We start from the raw sequence: 24,468 nt of genomic DNA, 5'->3' as shown, positions 1-24,468 counted from the left end.
CTTTGAGTAAAGATTCAATTTGGACATGATGGTACCCATCACTGCTGGCTTGGTATTATTTTACAATAAGACAATGAAATGAAAGCACTTATGTATACGAGTCAAAATTATTTAGCCATTTTGACATTTTGGTTCATGAAAATATAAAAATGGAAATTTTATATAACCTTTCCCGGATCTGCTGCGGCATTATTTAAATGACCAACCACTTTGTTTCCCATCAGTCAATTATTGTGGTATCCACAATGTCAGATTTACCAGCAACAAAAATTTCTCATAAAATACAAACTTGACATTTAGATGTAATTCTCAGTTTGTTTTTTGTGTCATGTATGACTGTTGTGCATCTAACAATTTATAACATAGTAAATGTGCTATCCTAATTATGAAAAAAAAAATGTGCACAAATGTTTGGCAAATGTATTTTTATGTCAGTTGTTCTTAATTTGTTCAACAGTATGCAATAAGATGTTAGTGTTAGACTCACATTGTAAAGGATGTCCACCCATCCTTCCATAGTGATGCACTGGAAGACGGTGAGCACAGCGAACAGGATGTTGTCAAAATTTGTTATACCGAAGTTCGGACCAGTCCAGTATTCCCTACAAACTGTGTCACCTTCACACACCCGAGCTGGAGGTTCCAATCCACATGGAAAGTCAGCTGCCTGTTCCCCTTATAGAACAACATTACTGTCAGCCGTAAACTATCACAGCAACTAAAGAGCATATGAGTGCTTAAATAAACTGAAACCATAAACTCCATTAGCATGCTAAGGTTCACATACCAGTATCGTTTCTGAAGCAGGTGCGGTGAAACTTGCCCATGTAGAAGTCTAGGCCAATGATGGCAAACATGAGTATGGCAAAAAAGAGCAGAAGGCCGATCTGAAGCAGAGGAACCATTGCTTTCATGATGGACTTCAGAACCACTTGGAGACCTAATGACATACAGAAGATACAGTATGTGATACAAGTTACACTGAACAAAATTATAAATGTAACACTTTTGCTTTTGCCCCCATTTTTCATGGCCTTTTATTGTGGCCAGCCCAAGGCACACCTGTGCAATAATCATGCTGTCTAATCAGCATCTTGATAGGCCACACCTGTGAGGTGGATGGATTATCTCGGCAAAGGAGAAGTGCTCACCAACACAGATTTAAAAAGATTTGGGAACAATATTTGAGAGAAATAGGCCTTTTTTGTAAATAAAAAAATTCTTAGATCTTTGAGTTCGGCTCATGAAAAATGGGGCAAAAACAAAAGTGTTGCGTTTATAATTTTGTTTAGTGTATAAGCAGCAATGGCTGGTTAGTAATAACTTGCAAAAAAAATTTGTAAAATGACTTACTTGGAATTCCAGACACCAGTTTGAGTGGCCGCAAGACTCTTACTGCCCTGAGTGTCCGCAAATCAAAGTCTGGCCCCACTACGGTCAGAATCCTGTTGAGAACACACAACAATGTTTATGGGTTTATGGGAACAGTTTATGGGAATTCACAATCTATGCAATGGGTTTTTAGATTTTTACAATATAAAGCAAAACATTTTAATACTTGTTTTCAAGAAATGTGAGACTATTGTAACAATGCTTTGTTTCCACAATTACATATATGGGTTTTATATTATCAAAGTACTAAAGGCGGAGCGAATCATTATATATTACCTAGAAAATATTTAGAACAAAGCTTTCGATTAAATTGATTTCCATTTTTCCATAAATATTATTCATCCAAAACATCTTTATTTGTTTCTGTTTAGAGGTTTGGGATCAGTAAGACTTTTTTTTAAAGAAATTAATTAAATAATTTATCCAACAGGTATACATTCAACTGACTAAAAGTGACAGTAAAGACATTTATAATGTAACAAAAGGTTTTCATTCAAATGAATTATGTTCTTTCAATCCATCAAAGAATCCTGAAAAATATTAAGCAGCAGAACTGTTTTCAACACGTGACACCGAGACTGGAGTAATGCTGAAGGTTGCTGAAAATTCAGCTTTGTCATCACAGGAATAAATGACAGCTTAAAATCTATTCAAATAGAAAACAGTTCTATTTGATCAAATAAATGTAGCCCTAAGCATAAAAAGCCTCTTTATAAAAACATAAAATAATAATAAAAAAACTGTTACTGTAGTACATTTTTTAGGTGTAATAAATACCTTAAAATTAAAAAAATTATAAAACGTATAATTAACATTTACTGTAAAAACAGCCTGGACTGTACTTCATCCAGAAATGACAGTTTTCAGCATCATGGTGGATCACTCCTGTACATTTATATTTCATGGAGACAATTAAAATCATTCTGACCCTCATTCCCTGATGGTAGCTTACAGCTGAATTGTGGGGGGAAAAATCCTCCTCAATCTCTAGAGCACAGCCATGCAATCATAGTACTCTCCTGTCCGTTTCTCTCACACGCAGCGCTTATGACTAGTGAGAACTCTGACCATTCTCCTTTCTCAGGCTTTCACATTCAGAAAGGGAGAGGCAAGGACAGTATGCATTAATATATTAATAGTGTTCACTTTATCCTCAGGTCACTTTCATTCGCTCATCTCCCACAGAAGTGTGCTCTGCTGTGATTTTTAGTATAAAAACAGCAAACAGAAGAGCCTGGCCTCACTGAGAGGGACAGCCCAGCAAATTATGGCCCAAAGCACAGCTTGGATTCGCAGCTGGTATGGGGACACAGTGACAGTTAACTAAATGGGACTGGATGATGCTGAAGGCAGATGGATGTTTGCTCGAGGACAGAAAGAAAGGAAGCCGAAAGGCACTGGTGTGATAACTAATACTTGCAGTCAGTGGCTTCAGAGAAAGAAAAGTCTGCTCAGAGTATATAACCTCATTTGCACTGTTCAAGTTGTTCTACATTTGTTGTCTCCTTGGCAAGAAAAGACAAGCGTATTGGAAAAGTTCACTCAGAAATAAAATTCTTTCATTATCCTCATGTGAGCTATACTACCATTCAAAAGTTTTACGCGATACAATATTTTTAAAGGTTTATAAGTCCCGTGTGGTCACCAAAGTGGCATTTATTTGATCAAAAATGTTATATTATTATTGTTAAATATTATTGTAATAAATTAAAATTTTATATTTTTATATATATTTTAATTAGTCATTTATTTCTGAGATGGCATAGAAGAATTTTTATGTCTTCAATGCCATCTGATCCTTTAGAAATCCTTCAAATATGCTGTTTTGATGCTACAAAACTTCTCATTATAATGAATGTTAAAAAAATGTAAAGTTTCTTTGATGAAATTTCAGCAGAACATCATTTTTTGGGGGATATTCTATTTCCAATAATAGGCTTATAAACGTTTTTACTGTTAATCAATGCATCATAAATAAAATTATTAATGTCTTGAAAAATTTGACAAACATTTGTTCTTTGGCGCATCATAACTGATTATAAAACATGCACAAATCAATAGCATTTGGCATTTTTATAGACCATATTTGAATGTATGTAAATGTGAATGACTGGATGAAATGTGCAGTAAGTTTGAAAGCAATGTTTAGTGAACAACTACTTTACTACGTAAATTTCAGCTTCAGAAGATTTTGAATATGCTAGTAAACTGTGCAAAACATCTACTTTTTTACCAAACAATTCAGTGATATTGAAACATGAGCGGAGTACTAACTATTGACCAATAAAAAGCCAACAGTTAACTCCCTCATCAGAGCAAAAGATACATCAGATCATCAAACATCAAAGCTGAAAGATGCATCTCTGCTCTTACATCTCCAGCTCCGAAGTGTCTTTTTTTCCCCTCTCAGTCTGATTCAACACTGTGGTTAAAAATGCTAGCTTTATATACGGCATAGTAACAATGTTTTCAGGGCAATACTGTTGATTTACTAGTTGTGTCACTGAGGCACTGAACGAACCTGAGAGGATGGCTCAACCTGTGACAACACTGAGACGAGAGATGCTCTAGACATCCACCAGGGAAATCCAATGCTCAGGCAAACACAGCCCTTTGTAAGATGATACTCTGCTAAAGTAAAGCACTGTGCACTGCCCTTTAACAGCTCTGGGAGAGTAGAACATGCTAGAACATGCTCAGCTGCTTGCATAAAAGACTCTTTATTTATCACCATCATACAGAGGTCACGTGCAAACAGAAGCTAATTTCAAATTATTTGTTAGGTTTGTAATGCAATAATTTTATCAAATCTGAATAATAGTTACACATTGTAATATATAATCAGAAACCCTGAATAAAAAGTGGAACAAAAAAATAATACAGAAATTGGAGTATATTATTAAAAATCCTAAATATTTAGCTGTAAATTTGAATATATATAAATTTTAAGTTAACTATATAAATGCAAATCTTACTTCGTAATTATACATCCTGCATATATAGCTGTAAATATATACATGTATGTGTGTATATATATAAATGTTTGTAAAGCACTTTGGGTGTACAGCAATACACAATAGCGCTATATTAATAACCTCATTCATTCATGAACATAAATCTGACTATAAAATCATAAATCCTGTATATACGTGCAATTATAAATATTTTATATAAAAATGCAAATGCAAAGTTACAAATCAGAATCTATTCTACAATCTATCATTTATAAAGACTAAATGTAAACAATAAGTTTGAAAATGGTTGCAAATCCAAATATATAGCTTTAAATCGAAATATATCAATGTAAATCTGACCATAAGAGAATATATTAAAGCAAATTGTAAATATATATTTATAAATCAGAATATAACTCCAATTATAAATTCACAATTTAAAAAAAAATAGGTTTGATCAATAAATCTGTATATTAAAGTATGTACAGTTATGAATGCTTAGGCATATCTTCCCTATTGCTTTGCATCACTCTTAAAGCTTCTGGTTTTTAAATATGCATTAAATTTCCCCCAATTATAACATAAAATACATAGTTTTTAAAATTATGTAAAATAATAAACACTTTATAATATTATGCATATTGAATTCATTTTTTAGTCAATGAAAATAGTACTCATCTAGATCATACGTTTAAAAGGATAAAAGAGCTTGAGAATGTAAATGTGTCTGAGAATGAGTTATAATCATTTACTCTGTTAATGTGTCACCCAATGACTTGTCTTCAAGAATAAACAATTTATTTGTGACCCACATCTCTTGAGATACTCTCTAAAATATGAGCATACAAAATGTTGACTGTATTATCAGCTCCATGTCTCTGTATATTAAGCCACTCTGAGAGAAGAATTGCTTGCCATTGCACCATTTGTCTTTGGCCTCTTTTGTGTTTAAAAAAAGAATAAAAAAAGAATAATAAAAAAAAAAATCAGCAAGTAATCTCTAGAAACCATTCACGTCATTCAGGAAATGTTGCTCAAATTGCGAGCAAGGTCAAATCATTACAAGAGCTGCATCCAAAACACATTAAAGTTTTATACACTGCCTTTAGGCACTGTTCAAGATCTGAGAGGCTATTGCACTAATTATAGGCCAAAGGACGTCACCTAGATGGCGCTAAGTACTATTTTAAAGTTGGTGCTGTACCTCCATTACCTAAGTGCATTTTACATAGGCAGGCATTGAGCTCCACATTAGACATTGTGCAGACAGAGAGCCACACAAACAGACTCATCGAGACCTCATCGACAAAAATATGATGGAGGAGACTCTCAAAGTGCATTACATACAATGCAAGCATGCATTGTGGTACTCTCGTGAACGTGTCAAAGACTGACAGGGGAGATAAGAAAATGTTGAATTAAAGAGCCAGTAAGATGAAAATTCTAAGCTTACTATCACTGTTTATAAGTCCTGTACAATAGGTTTAAATCCATCCAAGGTTAAAAAACATTGTCATTTTGTCAAAATATCATTTTAAAATTACCTCAATTCTCAGGTCCCCAAACGGTTCGCGCGAAGCTGTTCAAAAGATTCAGTTTCCTTAAACCCCACCTTTCGGTAGCATACTGTGTTCTGATTGGTCAACTGACATAGTCAGTTTTGATTGGTTGTTCCGCATACAACGTCATGGTAAACAATGCGTTAGCATCTTTTTGGGGTGAATTATGTCTTATTCCTCTCATCACGAAGCAAACAGTAAAATAAAAAACTTGAACAGTTTTGCTGCTCTATCTTCTGTGTGGGCGTATTCAAGCCGCGCGCTTCAGTTTGAATCTGAATAGCGCGTTCAGCGCGGGGGCATGGTCACATTAGATATAATGAAGGGAGATGTGAAAAACGGACATCGCGTTGTTTTCATATGGATTACTTTATCACAGAATATCTGTTATTAGCATTTGTTACACTTCATTTTAATGACGTGTTTGTAAATGAAGATCAGTGCAGACAAAGGCTGCAGACAGCACAAAAAAAAACAGATAACTTCATAATCATACTTCGCGTTGTGATTCGGAGATGCTCGTTGGTCTGAATAAAGTTGGTAATGAACCCTCTGTTATGGCCAAACGCTTTGAAAATCCAGCCTTGTACTCACCGAGATTAGAAAAGCAGTCATCAGTGATATGTTGTGAACACAACAAAAGGGATTTGTTGTACTGCTCTGGTATTGTGGTAAAAAATAATTTTAGCCATTGGTTCTTCTGATCTTCATTCTTTGGCAGTGAAAATAAAACAAACTTGCCTTTACAATTAAAAACACACTGTCTCCTCGACATGATGCTCTCACACCAACCAGAGCGTCTGTGTGGGGGGGGGGGCAGGTCAGAGTTCCGTTTCTCCCAAGACGGTAGGCGGAGATTATTATGCAAAGTGTTCCTAATGACGTACATAGAGATGGGCAAAAGATTTGAAATCTATAACGACTCGTTTCAGCGATTCAGAGTCGACTCCTTACTTTAGAAGCCAATAACTTTATAAATCGTGTACTTTTTGGTTTAATTACTTTGCACATTGTTTACGCTGATGGACAGCTACATCATACACTGTATACAGGTAATTTTTGATTTCCCATCTGTGTGGCTCTTTAAGTAATTATTTTTGTTTTCTTTGCGCACAAAAAGTATTCTTGTAGCTTAATAACATTACGGTTGAACCACTGCTGTAACATACTATTTTAATGATGTCCTTACTGAATTCCTTTCTGGATATCGGTTGCGTTGCTGTCTATGAAGGGACAGAAAGCTCTTGGATTTCATCAAAAATATCTTAATATGTGATCCGAAGATGAACGAAGGTTTCACGGGTTTGGAACTAAATGAACAGGAGTAATTAAAGGCACAATATGTAAGTTAATGTGCAAGCACTTATTCAAAACAATTAAAAAAGGCATGATGAGTGTGGAATCATGGGAGTTGTCGTCTTCATCCCCACAGCCGATGCAATCCGACAGGACTCGGGCAGAAATCATGTTCATGGTTGAGCTAATTATTAATTAATGTAGTAGAATGAAGCAGGGTGAGACTGAAAGCTGTCGAAGCGAAACAAAACCACAAGTATGACAAGGCTTGAAAGCAGCGGAGCTTTTATTATGCCACAATCCACCGCTTCCGCTCCTTCTAGTCGTGACTCGTGAGTATGTGTAAAGCAGCTCTGTTTTATCACACATCATATGTTTGAAAGTTCTGTTATAATGCTACTCTGTGCAGTCGTCACCTGTCTAATAAAAAGCATAATTTATTAAAGTGTCTTTGGTGTTTCCATGTTTTATACAAAACAAAACGGAAATCGATGGGTTATGATATGATTGGCAGGCGACACAATGACACTATGGACAAGGTCCGTGACACTAGTTAAAATTGCATATTTCTCTGAATTAAAAAATTCTTCGAAACATTTGGGATAATGTAAGTACACAAGTGAGCAAAATATATAGCACGGTTCTAGTGGTTTTGGGATATTTTATTAGCCCACACACAGCTGTCACATTCAAACTTATGAACATCTTAAGTTAGCAACATCTGCACAAGCAGGCATAAAAACACACAAGCACTTACTGGGAGATGAGCTACTTAATGGAGCTGAAGAGATCAGCAGTTATACTCCAGCGCAGGAGGATTCAACCGTACAAAAAAAAAATCAAGCAAGCCATGAAGACTTCATGCCAACAGGACAACTGGAAGATAACAAAAGCCAACAGCTTGGCTTCTTTTGTCTTCGCTGACTGTGCCAGCATCATTCCAGGCAGCATCTCCAGCTTCTATAATAGGCATCATTTATACACAAATTAGCAAAGAAGTGGGGTCAAAGTCAACCTGTCAGCACAGCTGAGATGCCATTCATTATTCCAGACTGATCTTTGACTGGCAGGTTATTACTCCAGCCAATAAAAGCCTGTGATGCAGTTTGTCTTTGTTTGCTCCAACCAAGCAATGCAAAATCAGACAAAGTGCTGTCACTGGAGGCAGAAGATCTGACAGAACGAGGTCTAGAATACCTGAAGAAATCTCCAGGGTGAGATCAAAGACATCTATCAGAACTTCCTGAATGCTGTCGGATTGATGAGTGACACACAACTGCAACTGCAAGTTCTAACAGTTACAACAGATTAACAAAGAACATCATGAGCCAGAAAAATGCTAGAGAGGCATATTTTGCAATTAATCTAATGCAGTTGACTGTATGGTTTTAGAAAATTGGCACTATGCATTGTTCATAATTCATCAGGCTTCAGAGGCAAATAAATAATGCATATGCTCATTGCTACTTCACCACATTCAGCGCAAACAGATTAAATCTAAGTATGCGCTATAGAGGTGAAAGATAATTTTTCAATTTGTGACAATTTTTGAGAGCAATACAGAACAAACCCTCTATATATCAGTGTTTTTCATTGAGTCTGTAGCTGGGATATATTATTGCTTCCTCCTACAAATAATCAAGTAATTTAAGGGGGACGGGGCACAGAAAAACAACAGAAACTCTTATGAAGATGGAAATTTACCATGACATGATTGGAATATTAGAAAAAGACTTTTAATTTGTTGAATACATTTGTTCATGCCACTGAATGTCTCTCTGTTTTACAATGTGAAAACTCTCTGGTGCTTGGTCTCATTTTCAGTGGTCGGAGATGCAAACAGACCTCTCAACATCACAACAATAATAAAAACATATGGCACATCTGCAAATGGATTCCATAACCCCTCGGTAATGACCCTCCAGAACCCGCTGTGCAGATGAGCTATCAATTCCCTCGCGAGGCAGATTAGATTAGATAAGGAAGAGATCACTGGAATCATTATGCACTGGTGACTGAATCTAAAGAGGAATTCTTCTGCACTCTTAAAGGGACAGTTCACACAGAAATTAAGATTTCTCATATTTACAAAAGGAAAAATGACAGACGATGTCAAACTTGCATTTATAGGTCTTCTGAAACAATAAAATAGCTCTGTGTGAAAAAAGTTTTAAATTCTCACACCTCTGCCATATTTCTTTCAAATGTAGGGGGAAAAAATAATATAAAATATTTGGATATTATAATAAATGGATTAATAATATAAAAATTGTCATTTAAACAATAAAATGCTAATTAATTATAATTAAATGAAATAATGAGCCAGTCTGATTACACCTTTTGTTTGTGTTTAATATAAGCATATTATTTTAATTTAATAGTTTTGTTTTGTTTATTAAGTTATGAATTAACCAACATAAAGTATTTTTGCATAATATTACATGAATTCATCCTGTACTTCTGACAAAAATTCAACTCCTACTTATAATAATAATGTTAATACAAATTATAAATATTATAAATTAATAAGAAAGAGAAGAAAATCACATAAATACAGGTATAAGGACTACTTTTATGGTCAAATAAAAAAAAAAATATATATATATATGTTTTGGGTATTTTTTTGCATTATACCGAAGAATCTGAAATGATATGAGAATGGGTAAAATGATGACAGAATTTCATTTTTTGGTGAACTATTCTTTTAAACTTTATTCTAGGTGAATGATTTAATAATGGGTATAATTTTTTTCTACAAAGAAAATGAATGATAAGGCTTAAGATATGATGAACGCTCTGCATAATAAGATAAATGCACTACATAACATTTATTAGTGGCACAGAGCTAAATGATCATTCTCAGCTCAAGCATGCACATAGAAATGCTAGCTGTGTATTTAGCATTTTAACAGTTGGCCAAACAGTTCATTAAACATGCATTTGGGCTCTATTATTCTGGGGTGGCATGGGGCACACTTACTCCGTAATTGTAGAGCATGGCTCATAGCGGAGCAGATTCGAATACAAATTACACAGCTGCAGCATCCCAGTTCTTTCCTTTTCCTCATCCAATCTCTGAAACGTGAATGAAACATGCATGGCAGACACTGGTAAAACATGATGCATCACAAATGGAGACTTATCTAGGGGCTAACTTGCATGTTCTAGGCATGTGGGAGTGATGTCATTGTTTGGAACAGGTTTCTGTACTCAAAGTAATCTGTCTGTCCCTTTTTCCTGTAATTATTACTTTATAATCGAACACTATGTCTAGTAGCTGCTTTAGTGCCTCAGTAGTAGGCATCTTTTTAATTGGCCATGCTCTAGATTAAATAAGTGTTGTTTTAGAAGCTGGACTGAAATATCAGGGGACAAAGCAAAGGGCTTTTCCAACCTCTGAGCAAGACAGAAACATACACTGGAGACAGCCAGTCTCATCACCATAGAGACAAAGGTCTCCACCGCTCTCATTAAAACACTATGACAGATAGAGCAAGAGAAAGGGAGAGGAATTAAAGAGAAACAGAGATGATTTTTGGGAGCTGGGGATACAAAGGGTAAGAAAATTTGGAACATGAGGGAGTTCTCACTGACATTCTTTCACTGTATGTATATATCTCATACTCAAAAGATGGACATACAAATCTCATTTGAGACTATATCAAGACACTCCTGACAGCCTTACAAATTATACAAAGCAAAAGGCCTTAAAAGCAATTAATTTGAATATTCATGATATAAATGTTTCTGTCTTTTGTTGTTTAATCAACATGAATGACAGACAGCAGGAATATTAGACTACTGTCACTTTAAGAGCTGCCCGGATCCAATACGCTGTTGCATGTTTTCTTTTTCAACTGTTTACTTTCACTTAAGATATAAATTACTGTGTTAAAAAGGATACTTGCAAAGATAGGTACAATACGTGTGTGTGTCTTTTACAAAGTCTAGATTTTGTTTTGGGGGTGTACTAGAACATGCTTTTATGCTTGGTGAGTCAAAAAACACACATTTTTCACATAATTTACGTTGTTAAAATACCTTCTTCCACAGTCTGGCACAAACAGCTTGATTAGTTCCAGGTTTGATAAAGGTCCGCCTTCCATAAAACTAAATGTGTTGTGATTGTTTAGCTGTCCCATTGTGTTGTGATTGGAGAACAGCTTAGACAGTGTTTCAGTACTGCCCCGCCCCTTGCCAAAGCAGCAAGCAAAGAGTATAGAAGACCACGAGTCAAAACTCTGAGCCAAAAAAAACAAGAATAACGTTGCCACTTCAATATGTCTTGCAATATCCGTGCTTGCGATCCTCTTGTTCAATATTCTCGAGGTCTGAATCCGGCTCAAATGGATATGGTAATATTGACGCCATCGTTAACTATACCCCAAACGAAACTTAACTGCCCCGCCCCTTACCAAAGCAGCAAGTTCCATCTTAGGATGGCTTCAATATTGCCATATCAATTTGAGGTATATCGCCCACCTCTAAATTCAAGGCGCGCATTTTTTCACTTAACGCATTCTCTGTGAATCAAACCCAAGACCAATGTCACTGCTAGCACTGGACTTTAAATATCTGAATTTGAAGTGAGGTAGCAAACAAGAACCAAAACAGCTATTTAATTTAAAGCAAAAACTGACAGACAGACAGAGATCTCCATGCCAACCAATGCCGGCCCCGAAAAAGAACATCTGGAGTACCAGGAAATAAAATATTAAGAACTTATGAGAGCAAATAGGTCAGAGGACCTCAGTGGCCATGCACTTCAAATAGAAGAGTCAATCAAAGAGCTCAGTGCTCCTGTAGCTTAGTAGGCCAAATTAATATTAGATATGGTGAATGCAAACATAATCCAGAAAAACTCTGTGCACAGTGTTCATGAAAGGTTCCTTATTATTACCAAAAATATACAGACCAAAACTTTGTCTGTCAAAGCGCATTTATCTTAGATTACTTGTCAGATTATTCTGAAAAGTAAAAAATGGAAGCCCTTAAAATAAAAATCACTAAAATCTAACAAGCGACTAATAGGCAATCATTTGCGAGCTCTGCGCAATGTGAGTGCATTCAAGCTCTTTAGACAATAACCACAGATCAATGCTTTATGTGGAGATAATGTGAGGAGTGCCAGACACAACGCATCATGTGTCTCTTGTTATGGATAACAGCTTTTCTCTGTGAGCACCACTCAGCTCAACACAGCTCTTATCATGACTTCAGGCCATCTTATCATTAGGTAGACGTGATTGAGCAGTTAACACTTATTCATGGTCACTGGATGATATATGGTGAAGCCACAGCATGTGGAGGTTTTTGATCAGTCGTTTTTGAAATGCAGGTCCCTTCAGCAGTTGACCAAAACTTATTATTATTATTCTGAGGAGGACAACATAAAAAGCTGTTAAGGTATTAAAATACAAATTCAGAACAAGAACTTCTTAAAGGGGTCATATGATGCAAGTTCAAGTTTTCCTTTCTCTTTGGAGTGTTACAAGCTCTTGGTGCATGAAGATCTAAAAATTTTCAAATACTAAAGTCTCAAACCCAAAGAGATATTCTTTATAAAAGTTAAGACTCATCCACGCCCTCCTAAAATGTCTCATTAAAACACGCCCCCACATGTCTATGTCACGATGTGGGCAGATTTGCATAACGCCGACGAAAAGTACACGGAAAGAAAGAAGGTGTAACTTTTGATTCTCGCTGTTGCCACCGGCGACATGTCGTGGATACTTTTTTTGGCCTTCCAAAAGAGGACACAACTATAAATTTTTTTGGAAGACAGTTTCCTGATCCTGGGAGTAGACTACAATACACTACAATCCTTTAAATAGATAGAAACATGCAGCAATATATAGTATACAATGAATATTTAATTATTATTTTTATTAATATTGGTTAAAAGAACTAATTTTACTTAAATATTTATTCTGAAATTGAGGGAATAGTTAAAAAAACATTCAGAAGATTTTTATTTTTCGAGTGAACTATCCCTTTAAGGATATAATTATACTAAATACACTAATATACTGTAAATGTTTAATTCAAATAATAATAATATAGATCCTAATTATGTTTTTATTATACTAAAAATACTTACATTTAAATTAGCTGCACTTTATTTTTGCCCCCCCTGTTGAATGCCCAATTGCCGGACACATATTACACAAGGTCCCAAAAGCCTTTAAAACAAATTTCCCAATACCTTCTGTCAAACAGAGAAATGTATGTCTAGCAAAACCATGCTAGTAACAAAATGAGGTAATCGATGCAGATTGCACTTGCTGTCAGTTCTTATATACAGTGACTAATGAGTCTCTCTCTCTCAACACGGCCAGCTAATAGCATTAAAGCATCATCGCTTCCTCTCGTCAACCCGACTTCCTGCTAACAGCCACTGTCGGGCTCTGACGTGTATGAGCATGCAGGCCCATGGAGTGATACAAGAGAAATAAGAAACAGAGACTTCTGAGAAACAGATGATAAGAGGGAATGTGAACGAACGAGGGAAGATGAAAGAAAGAGAATTCTGGGGGGAAAAGAGGACAGTGATGTAAGGATGAGAGAGAAGTAAGTAAGAGGACCCCAGAGAAGAGGAGAGATCCTGAGCGCATTATGGGACTCTATCAGGGGACAAACATCAGCCCTCGTCACCCACCCAATTAAATAGCAGGGTTTACACAAGAAGCTATTTTTATTTGTTTGTTTGCTTGGTGATCTGCAATAACACTGACATCTGGCTACTGGACACGCATGGCATGCTTAATAATGCATCCGCAGGGATCACGCCATCAGAATCCGCCGTCTTCAACATTTACACAGCTTGATGTGTGTGTATAGTTGTGTTTAGCGAACAGAGGCGCTGTGGTTTGTGGTGAAAGGTGACATGCTGTCACTGCGGAGGGACTCCACCCAGCAGGGTTTCCTCACACACCTGTCCGAATGTCACAGCATTTCATAACAAAACTCTGCCTGACCTCAGTGGCTGTCTCATCATCCCCACGGGTCTCCAGGGATGAGCGAATAAGCCTCATCTATAGTTCATGATGTGTACTGGAAGTGTACTATGACTTTCATACAGATTTGAGGTTATCAGAGACAATCAGGAAGTCACTAGCTGGGTTTCCATCCTCACACACTACTGTTCAACTGCTTGGGGTCTTTTTTAATAAAAGAGTTACTGTTTTTATTCAAAAAGGGATTCTTCATTGATCAAAAGTGACAGTAAAGACATTTATAATGTTATAAAAGATTTCTGTTTCACATACATGCTATGCAGAGCTGGGTAGTAACTGATTAAATGTAATCTGGATTTTGTAATTAGATTACAAAAACTTGTAATTAGATTAAATTACATTTTAAAATACCTTTAATCAGAGTACAGCTACTTTTTTATTGATTACTTAATCACATATATGCACACAACAATAAATTATTCATAATTTATTGATTCTCCGTAATTCCTTTTCATCTTTTAAAATGCACTTACTAAAATGCCTACACGACGTGTAGGTAAAGAAAATATTTCATTTTTTAGTAAACATTATTTTGATTGATGTCATTTTTAAATGATTTATATTCATTTTACATTTTAGCTTTTCATTAAACTCACAAACACCCTGCAATTCCTTCACAAACCCCAGTTAGGAAACCCTTGACATCATGCAATGCTTAATTCGCTTTATGTTGTTAATAACAATGAATGGAATATCTTTTCTTTGCATTTAAATATTGCATTTTAATATTTACATTCAATCAATGCAATAAACGAGTTAGGTTAAAAGTAATCTAAAAGTAGTCTCATTAAATTACCTAAAATGCGTAAATGCAATGGTCATGTTATTTGGAATCAGTAATGGACTACAATTTAGAATTAGAATGATTTCTGAAGGATCATGTGACACAGAAGACTGAAGACACATGCACTCTTCAAGCAGACCCTCATGTATGCATTCAAACCCAAGTACAGTATTTTGCCCTTGACTCAACAAGTCATGTGACTGAATGATTTGCTCAAGCAAAAGTCTCCACAACTTCCATTTCTATTTTGCACCATATGTGATGATTCTGCTCTCCTGAACACGTTGGATGGAAACGCAGATTTATTCTGAACAGATTTCACAATATCCAGATTATCTACATAAATTAAATACACGGCTCTAACCTAAATCACTCTGAGCTGGAAACTTGTCACAATGTGTCTGGTTAGGACACTGTGTTACACTGAAATATGATGCCCTGCATGTGAATCTTATTTCAGTGAAAATGTTTTATTGGATACTAAGCAGGCAATAAATTGTACCTCCTGATAAAGGCCATTTCCATGATGGCTATCTCTGCTTGTAAGAGGGATTCTAATGACCAATAAAAAAGCAAAGGGAATAGACAGTCAATTGCTGATCCTGCTTACTTTAAAATGTCTTTTTCACAGCCAGGCAATTTAACCTAAAACTAAAGAGAACATGATTTATAGCTCTATACTGATTTTTGTATCAGTGTATTTGTTTGTTTCACTATAGAGAAAAGCTGAATCACAAAGGTCATATGACTCTAATGACTCTAGCCAATGCAAACAGTCCTGTTACTGCATCCCTGTGTGTAAACAGACAATCCCTCTATTAGAGAGCCATGTGACTCGGGAGAGAATGTGATGAAATATACCTCAAATTATATCCACCGTTCAAAGAGACTGAAAAGCCTGACCCAAATGGACAGGCTCTGAGATATTGTTTGCATTTCTTTATGAGACAAAGCCTCTTTCAAATATTTGACTGAGTCGCTTCTCACTGTTTAGGATTAAATGACATCTGATTTCCCCAACTGTTCCCCTCAAACTACCAGATTTTCAGAGCGCAGAATAAGTACAGCAGTCGAATATTGAGTCTGGAGGTTCATTTTACATGCACGCACACACAGTGTTACACAAGAGCAAACAGACACAGTGAGGTGATCCGAGGACAACTGAAAACAGAGGAGACTACAGAAATAATTATTCCCTGGCTGTATGTCTCTGGGCAGTGTTATTTAACCTGCCTCGGCCTCTTTACATCACTGCGAGTAGATTCTGACATATTGCTGGGAATAAAATGTCTTATAACAGCTATCTTTGTGATTTTAAAGGACAAGGCCTTGCCTCAAAGAATAAATTACAGGGGCTTTATCATTAACATTAAATAGTCCCCAACCTGCACCAACAGCTCAAATCATGTCTGGTCTGGTTTAAAGCATTTCCTTTTGAAACAAGTAATGTATCTGCTAAAATGATTTAAAAACAGCTGCATTAAAAATCTGGTAGTGGTAGAGATGTTAACATCCCAAAGCTATGCATCCCAAATCGATTTCATATTTCGCTACCTATAATTTCCTGTCTCTCTACACTATGATGGTCAACAAAAAAAGGAAAAGATCTTACAACTAAAAATAATTAAATAAACATAAGTGCTAACAAAAATAAATAAATAATAATAATAGAAAATCCCCAATAATAAAAGGGCTCTTATTTTCTGGAGTATTTCATTTATCTTCTGGAAAAAACCTCACAGGAACATTTTTAGGCTTAGCCAATTATCTAAAAGTAGCACAATGGTGATTCTTCAAAAATAAGAAAAGCCAAAACACAATGAAAGCTGCATCAAAAGGCTGATTTATGCTGGTTCAGATGTTCTGAAATATCCTAGAGACCCGCATAAATTCTGATAAACAGAAAATCCATTTCTTCCATTATCATTTCTTTAAGGAAAGTGCCTCAGTTGCAGGTTTTGTTCGAGTAAACAAAACCCATGCTTGGCCGTTCCCACAAGAGCTAAGACTCCCTGTGCTCTCGCGATTCAGATGTTAGCTGTGGAGATAACAAAGGGACACCTGCTTGAGACGCTAGTAGCAGTGCAGATGATACAGAGAGAGCAAGTGAGGAAGAGCTCTGTTAATTGGTTGGTATTTAATTTAAACCCCTTCTTCCAAACTAACACCCTGCTCTCACTCATAAAACGCACTGACACTTGTCAGACTGAAGCCCCAACTGTGTCTCAGTGATGTGCCTCAACAGGAGGCAGAGACAGCACGTCTATAAGCCTCTACAACCATTCTCAGACGAAACCTCAAAGGTTTTACACAGAGAAACCCCTCCAAACAAAACACTTGCTGCTGAATCACAGGGGTAAAGACTTGTTTATTGATACTTTATTTCACAAAGGACTGAATGCGTATAAACTGAAGCTGCTGTCTCTACTCAAAAGTACTTAAAGAGACACTACCTGTTAGTCTTGATCTGATGAGGACAACATTTGAAGCGGAATTCCAATCATATTTGTTATTTATGGAAGCCCTTTTCCGCTAGTGAATAAAAAACAAATAAGATAAATTGCAACTTTTTAATCTCACAATTACTTTTTTTCTCAGAATCGCCATACAAACATTTTTTGCAGAATTGTGTGATACAAACTTGCAATTGCAATGCATAAACTTCTGATAAATGAAGTCAACAAAGTGTGATATAAACTCGCAATTGCAAGAAGAACCTCAGAATTGCAAGTCAAACTCACAATTCTGAAAACATGTCAGCCTTTACAATTGTCACGTCACAATTGCAAGTTCATATCTAAATTCTGAGAAAGAATTGCTAAGAATTGCGAGAAAAAGGTCAGAATTACAAAAGAGAAAAGTTAAAATCGTAATATACAAACTTGCATTTGTGAGAAAAAAGTTGACTTGATTTCTCACAATTGCAAGTTTATATAAAACAGTTCTAAGAAAAAAGAAAGTGAGTTTACATCTCACAGTTCTAACATCATTTCTCAGAATTGAGTTTTATATCTCACAATTCTGACTTTATAACTCACAATTGTGAGTTTATATCTCACAATTCTAAGAAAAAAAGGTCAGAACTGAAAGTTTGTATTACGCAAAACTCGAAAGTCTGAGACAAAAACTTGCAGTTACCATTTTATGTTTATTCAGTGGCGGAAACAGGCTTCCATAGTTGTTGGTTCTAAAGCAGAAATAATTTTTGGTTATTGGTATTGACCAAAGTCGCTATATAAATATGTGTGTATTGCATGTAACTAAAACTATTTAAATAAAAATGTTTTGTGTGTGGCAAATCAAAAATCAACTCTGTTAGTAGAATCAGGGACTGACATCGGAATGAACCACTAAACATTGCTATCAAGACAACCTAAATCCCTAGTTTGAATATCATCAGAGACGATGAGTAGCAACATTGGGAGAGCTTATTCAATATGCGCCAACTCCATAATGCAAAATTCATGACTGTTCGATCCCACACCTCTTGACCTGGCCTATGTGCTAAAAGATGCACAGAACTCGGCCATCAAACAGATCACAACATGATACAGTACACACAGCGGAGAAAATCTACTCAGCGATCAATCACAACAAAGCGTCTTGTTTTTAAAACCCTGACAACTTGACAAGCATTTCAAAGTCTTCATCAGTTAATGACATTGCCACATTTATGTCAGCACCAAGGGAGGATTGAGACACCCTGAATGTCTAAAATACTGTCTACCTTCAAGCAAATTACTTTAGTCACCCACAGGAACACAGTAGTATTGACAGGAAAAGGTCCTCTGTGGCAACCACAGAAACCCAATCTACTCCCAGAGAATCGAGAGAGGGGAAATCAGGATATTGCTTTAAGAAGTGCAACTACTGCAAAATCTATTTTTTTTTTCAACAGGAAGGTGGAATATACACAGTGTAGGCTGTTACTCAATGCAGTGAATGAGATCAATATATATATATATATATATATATATATATATATATATATATATAGATATACATACAACATCTTTACCACATACAGCTGGATACAAGGGGAGCTGGAACTAGATGAAAGAAGAAAGACATTTTTTGAGGGAACATGACTCAATTACGCCGCAGACTGTAGCAATTAAACAGGACAAAGCAAAAGCGAAAGCTCCGGACAGATGGTGTTTAAAATTTGAGTTTGCTTCTTGACGTTGTGCTAGAAGCAGCAGGATATTCCATACCACCTACACAGCCCTCAACAGATGGAGGAGTGAAATATAATGTAAGCACATAGGCTATATTGCATGAAAAGCAGGCGATTCTAAATCAAGGGTCTTAAACTGACACTAGTTTCATACGGACCCTCAAGCATTCATAGTCCATCCTTAAATTCAGTGTGAAAATCAGTTGTTTCAGCTTTTGCATTTTGATTTGCCATTTAATGTTGTCTTATACCATTCTTAAATGATTCCTTCACAGCAGTCAAGTGTATTAACATAATATCATTTTTTAATATGTCTTAATAAAAGCCTAGTAGACAATAAAAACAAACCTCACATTCACCCCCAAAAAATTTAAATAAAGTCTGTCAAACTGCCAACTGTATAACCGAGCCAATTACGGAATAATCATTTTGTAGAAAAATTTGCATTTGTCATTAAGGTTGAAATGAGTTTGATACTTCTTTCCTCAATCATTTCTTTCAGACTATTTGACAATAATAATAAAATAATAAAAAAATCATTAAATCTCACCTTGTGATTTCAACAAAAACTACATACAGACAAAGATTATTCAAATTTGAAGAAATCATAATTTCAACATTTAATTTTTTTAAATGTAAAATATAAGATGACATTATGTATTATAATTAAGATATATATATACACACATACTACTACAACTTTTGTAGAGCTCTAAAAATGAATAAATAAAAAAGATGCAAAAGATAACAGAAACAGAAGAAAACAGATTTTGAAGAACATAAAAGCATTATCTGCTTTCTTGTAATGCACTGTTGGATGCATGCATCTCATGCATCATACATCTCAGGCTAAATTTGTATCGATAAAAATTCTTAGCTATCACGCCTCACACCACGTAATGTCTACTAACAAAAGCTCATCACAGTCTTGCTACTTCCAAAGCCCTCCTCAGGACCCTTTCTATTGGGGCCCTGAGAAACACAAGGCTGTAAACATAATCGTCCTCCAGGGAACCCATGCAGCTCATTAAGAGCGATTGATCTGAGCAGGAAACCCCAGCGGCCATTCGGTTCATCGCAGCATCAACAGCAGCATGATCCCTGGCCATCACCACACCCCTCACCCGCTAAAACCGGTTGGAGCGAGAAAGGAGGGAAAGAAGGAGTGCACCGTTCTAACACACAGCCATAAAGAAAAGTGGTGTAGCAAAGCCATTCCCTTTCTGTTTGGTTCAATACAATATTGATCGAGATGTGAACCCAGAGAATCAGATATATTCTCTTATTAGCAAGTCCAAAGATCTTATTGGAGGCACATTAGAGCTGTGAGACGGGATAAAGAAGGGGAATAATACACCTATTTTATTACTATATAACTTTGATTAATTCTATAGCATAAAACATTCAGATAAAACTGATTCTGTGTGAAACAATACTGAATGATAAAATAAATAATGGTAGCATAAACATTAAATTAAAAGACAACATATAAATAATAAATCTAGTTTGCAGTTTATTAAACTGATACCGAATCTACCAAGTGAATCCCCAAAAATTTAGTAAGTCAATTGGTTTGTTTCTGCGATGTCTGCAGGACAGCCCCACCCACACTCAAAGCTCATTGGGCCAAGTATTCAAAAGCATTTCCATTTGGGATTTACACCTCTGATAAGCGAACAGCAGTCTGGGGTTGAAACATAGATCAATAAGTATTGACCGAGACTGATCATACTGAACTGCTTGTGTTTGCACCCTTTTAAAGTATAATTATTATCATATCATATCCTGTTACCTTTTAAAGAGGCAAATCTGTTACCTCTCAAGGATTTTATGATTTTAGTGATGGACCAGTTTGTATTACCATATATATATATATATATATATATAAAAAGCAAAAATGCATTATGATTTATAAATACACCTTAATATCTAATTTAAGAGACCCACTTTTATAATGTGACTTCTTTATGCCTGTTATAAACTCCATTGGCTGCCTCAGATGTCTAGAGGCAAATAGACAGCTCTATATCCTCTGGCTTTCTGCGCAGCCTTTTCCGCTGCAGGAACAGAACTGCTTCCACTAAATCTGTTTATTGCAGTGAGGTGATGGGCTGACGTAAGCCTCTGTAGATGGACAAAATAAATCTCCCTGCCATTAGCCAGAGAAAGGCAGTGCCAGTAACCATACAGGGACCAGCTCCACCGTAACTCCATGCCCGTCACGGCACAGTCCCCCGGGATGAGCGCACACCCCTGGGGCCTGGCAACCAGTGGAGCCAGTCGTGTTGTCTCACTTGCTGTCCATTTAAATGACATTAACTTTTCCTATATAAAATGAGTCTTCTGGTTATTCTCCATTGAAATAACGTTATAGAGTTAACTACTATAATCTTTTTTTTTTTTTTTTTAAATAAAATGTATTTATAATTGTCTAACAGTACAAAATTCAAAATACCAGTATAACACCTGTAAAATATAGATATAGAAAATTCCTTCATAAAAATACAGTACATTGTGCCCTATTTTTAAAATAGTGTTTGCAATAACGTTATTTTTATACTTTACATATTTATTTTAATTTTAACGTTTTTTTTATCATTTTGTTGTTTTTTTATGATTTTAAAATGTTTATAGCTTTAGTTTTAGTTAACTCTGATGACCCTGCTACACTGTAAAAACATATTTGTAAATAAAAATGTTTGTGTGTTATTTGCAATTTCTTTGTACGTGAAATTTACTAGCAAATTCTGAGTGAAATAGTTTCTACACCAATTTTTCTTTTCAGTGTACTAACCAATAATTTAATCAATACTTAGTGAAAATATCACTGCACTACCCTGTATAAGAAAATATCTTGACTTTTTCAATCAAAAATATTGGAAATGGCAATGCAATACAACTAAAACAACTGCAAATGAGCATCTGTAAGTTGCACACTAGCAGGAACATCTAAACAAATAAAGCTGAATCCTGGTATTGAATGTTCGCCTCAGTTTCAGAAAAATTTCAAAAACAACCAAAAGTAATACAGGGATATTTGAGGGCAAACAGAAAGGCTGACAGCAACAATCATCTACACCAGACTATAATACTTTAAATAAGGATCAGAATGTCCCCTCTGTATGCCTTGCTGGAGATGAAGTAGCTTCCTCTACACCCCATTACACCTCCAAAGTACCAGGCAGTTGTACTACTGGAGCGCAAGCCATATCCCCTGCATCCAGAACCCTGGTCTGACTGCAGGAAAGATTCACAAACATCATTTATCTATGTACAGGACATCCGCTACACTGCCTGTGCCAGGGTCAAGCAGACCAATTTGCTTCTCAACTCAGTTCCACTGAGGTTTTTGTCAACAATAGCACGGAAATGACAAAACAATTGGCCATTTTCTTTTTGTGACAGACCATGGCCAAATATTTTATATCCAATGCTTTCCTCTGGTTTAAATGTTTTAGTTTACATTCAGATCGTACAGCAATCATTCAAGTGAGTAACAATCTGAAGAATATTTGGACTTACCCTGTCAACACGACAACAAAGTCCATAACATTCCACCCATTGCGGAGGTAGGAGCCTTTATGAAAAGCAAAGCCTAGAGCGATGATCTTGATCCCGGCCTCAAAGCAAAATATTCCGATGAAGTAGGGTTCAGTGTCATCCTGTTACGAGAGAGTAGAGACATGAGTGGGTATTTATTCAAAATAAGGCTCAAAATGCAAGTTTCCAATGAAAACTTTGCATAAAGAGAATCCTAAATCTCTCAACTTTCATTAAACTGTTTTTCTTCTATAAAACACACAGCAGCACAATACAGTAAAATAAAGTGAATTAAAGGTGGAGAATGGGTAGAATTCAGATACAAAGGATACTCAAATGCCAATTATGTGCAAAATTGATGTTTAATGAGGGGAAAGTCCAACTTACCAGTCGCTTTGACATGGGTGTCTTGTCTAAAGCTGGTAAATGTTGCTCTAAACCCAGTACAATGCAGTTTGCTATAATGGTGGCAAGAATCAAGTACTCAAATGGAGTGATGGTGTTAAGGAAAGAGTTCATGAGATACAAATAGTTGGAATTAATTCACCGCAATAATATGATCATCATACAATTTTGGAAACTAGTGCAGAGGTTAATGAAGAACAGGTGTATCTGTGACGTAATTCACACAGCTTTTGACTGAGCAGTTCGGTGCCTGGGACAAAGCGAGAGTTTTTATCAGTAATTTTGGTTAATGAGCTACCCAGATTTTTTACAACCCCATTATCAGTTTTCCAAGAGAATTACTGATTAAATGTCTCCCACTTCATCCCAGGTACCTTATGGCTCAGTCAAGAGCTGTGTGAACTGCGTCATTCCTCACAGAGCTGCTGGTTAGTGGGGAGGAGGATAATTATTTCCCGTGGCACTCCTCTAAACACATTTACGTCAGACTAGTAGACTCATTGTAGTCATATGAACATAAGGGGAACGTCAACAAATAGAGAATTTAATTATTTAGACTTCTTTAGCCCCCCACCCCACAGTGATTAGCAATAGTTTGTTTAAACAGCTCCTTGCTGTTTGTTTGTGAATATGACTACAAACAGAAATTTATCACATCTTAAACTTTTTGTTGGCATTCTCATTTAAATAATACAGACAAGTTGGACACAAAATGTGAAATGCCCTCCAAATGTTTTTTTCCAGACAAACAAGTTGCGAAATGTTGCCTTGTTTGTTCATTAAATTTTAATTAAACAAAATCAAAATTCTAATCTTTATTCTCTTGTGGTAAAACTGCATTTTACATTCAGGCGCTCAATGAGCCTCCATCGCTTCCGCATTTCCCTGGACGCGTTTTAAAAGCGTAGGTGTTTCAGCACCTTGGAAAGCGACTAAAACATCCCCTCAAACTTTTCCAAGTGAAAGGGAAATAGGTAGCCTACTCAGTTTCGAGAAATCATTCAGATTGGGAACGACTCAGATTTGAGGACCGCCGGTGGGGACTCGTGAATGATATTAACTTTAAAGCACTAACCCGTTCCGCTTAAATTGCCTATCATCTTTATTGCTTTTTGACTGCATCCTACGATTTAAGCTGCGAATGCTATAATATTATAACGTAAAGATTTAGCAGGTATATCTCAGTTACTTTATGAGGGATGAGTCTCCGTAGACTCCACAGCAATTTAGGCAGCCTAACGCAAGAGCTGTTTCGGTTGCCATGAGCGACAGAGAGGCTCGTTTCCCGAATGAAAAGAATCAATACCGCAGTGACTGGATGTGAAAGGGACAAAAACAATACAAA

At 36.1% G+C, this 24,468-nt stretch overlaps 1 protein-coding gene across 1 annotated transcript in view; it reads right to left on the bottom strand.

Annotated features, from left to right (window-relative positions):
- cacna1ba (calcium channel, voltage-dependent, N type, alpha 1B subunit, a) overlaps positions 1–24,468 on the bottom strand; it is a 95,935-nt gene that overhangs the window by 69,368 nt on the left and 2,099 nt on the right. Inside the window, exons 2-6 of the mRNA XM_052557319.1 lie at positions 23,106–23,211; positions 22,701–22,840; positions 1,354–1,445; positions 788–940; positions 488–675 (exon numbers count right to left, since the gene is read on the bottom strand). Of these exons, the coding sequence (XP_052413279.1) occupies positions 488–675; positions 788–940; positions 1,354–1,445; positions 22,701–22,840; positions 23,106–23,211 (679 nt within the window). The remainder of the gene's footprint in view (positions 1–487; positions 676–787; positions 941–1,353; positions 1,446–22,700; positions 22,841–23,105; positions 23,212–24,468) is intronic.

This window comes from Carassius gibelio, chromosome B5, assembly GCF_023724105.1.
Source record: "Carassius gibelio isolate Cgi1373 ecotype wild population from Czech Republic chromosome B5, carGib1.2-hapl.c, whole genome shotgun sequence".
In the NCBI taxonomy this organism is placed as follows: Eukaryota; Metazoa; Chordata; class Actinopteri; order Cypriniformes; family Cyprinidae; genus Carassius; species Carassius gibelio.
The sequence above is the reverse complement of the archived record's forward strand: the minus strand, read 5'-3'. Positions and strand labels throughout refer to the sequence as shown.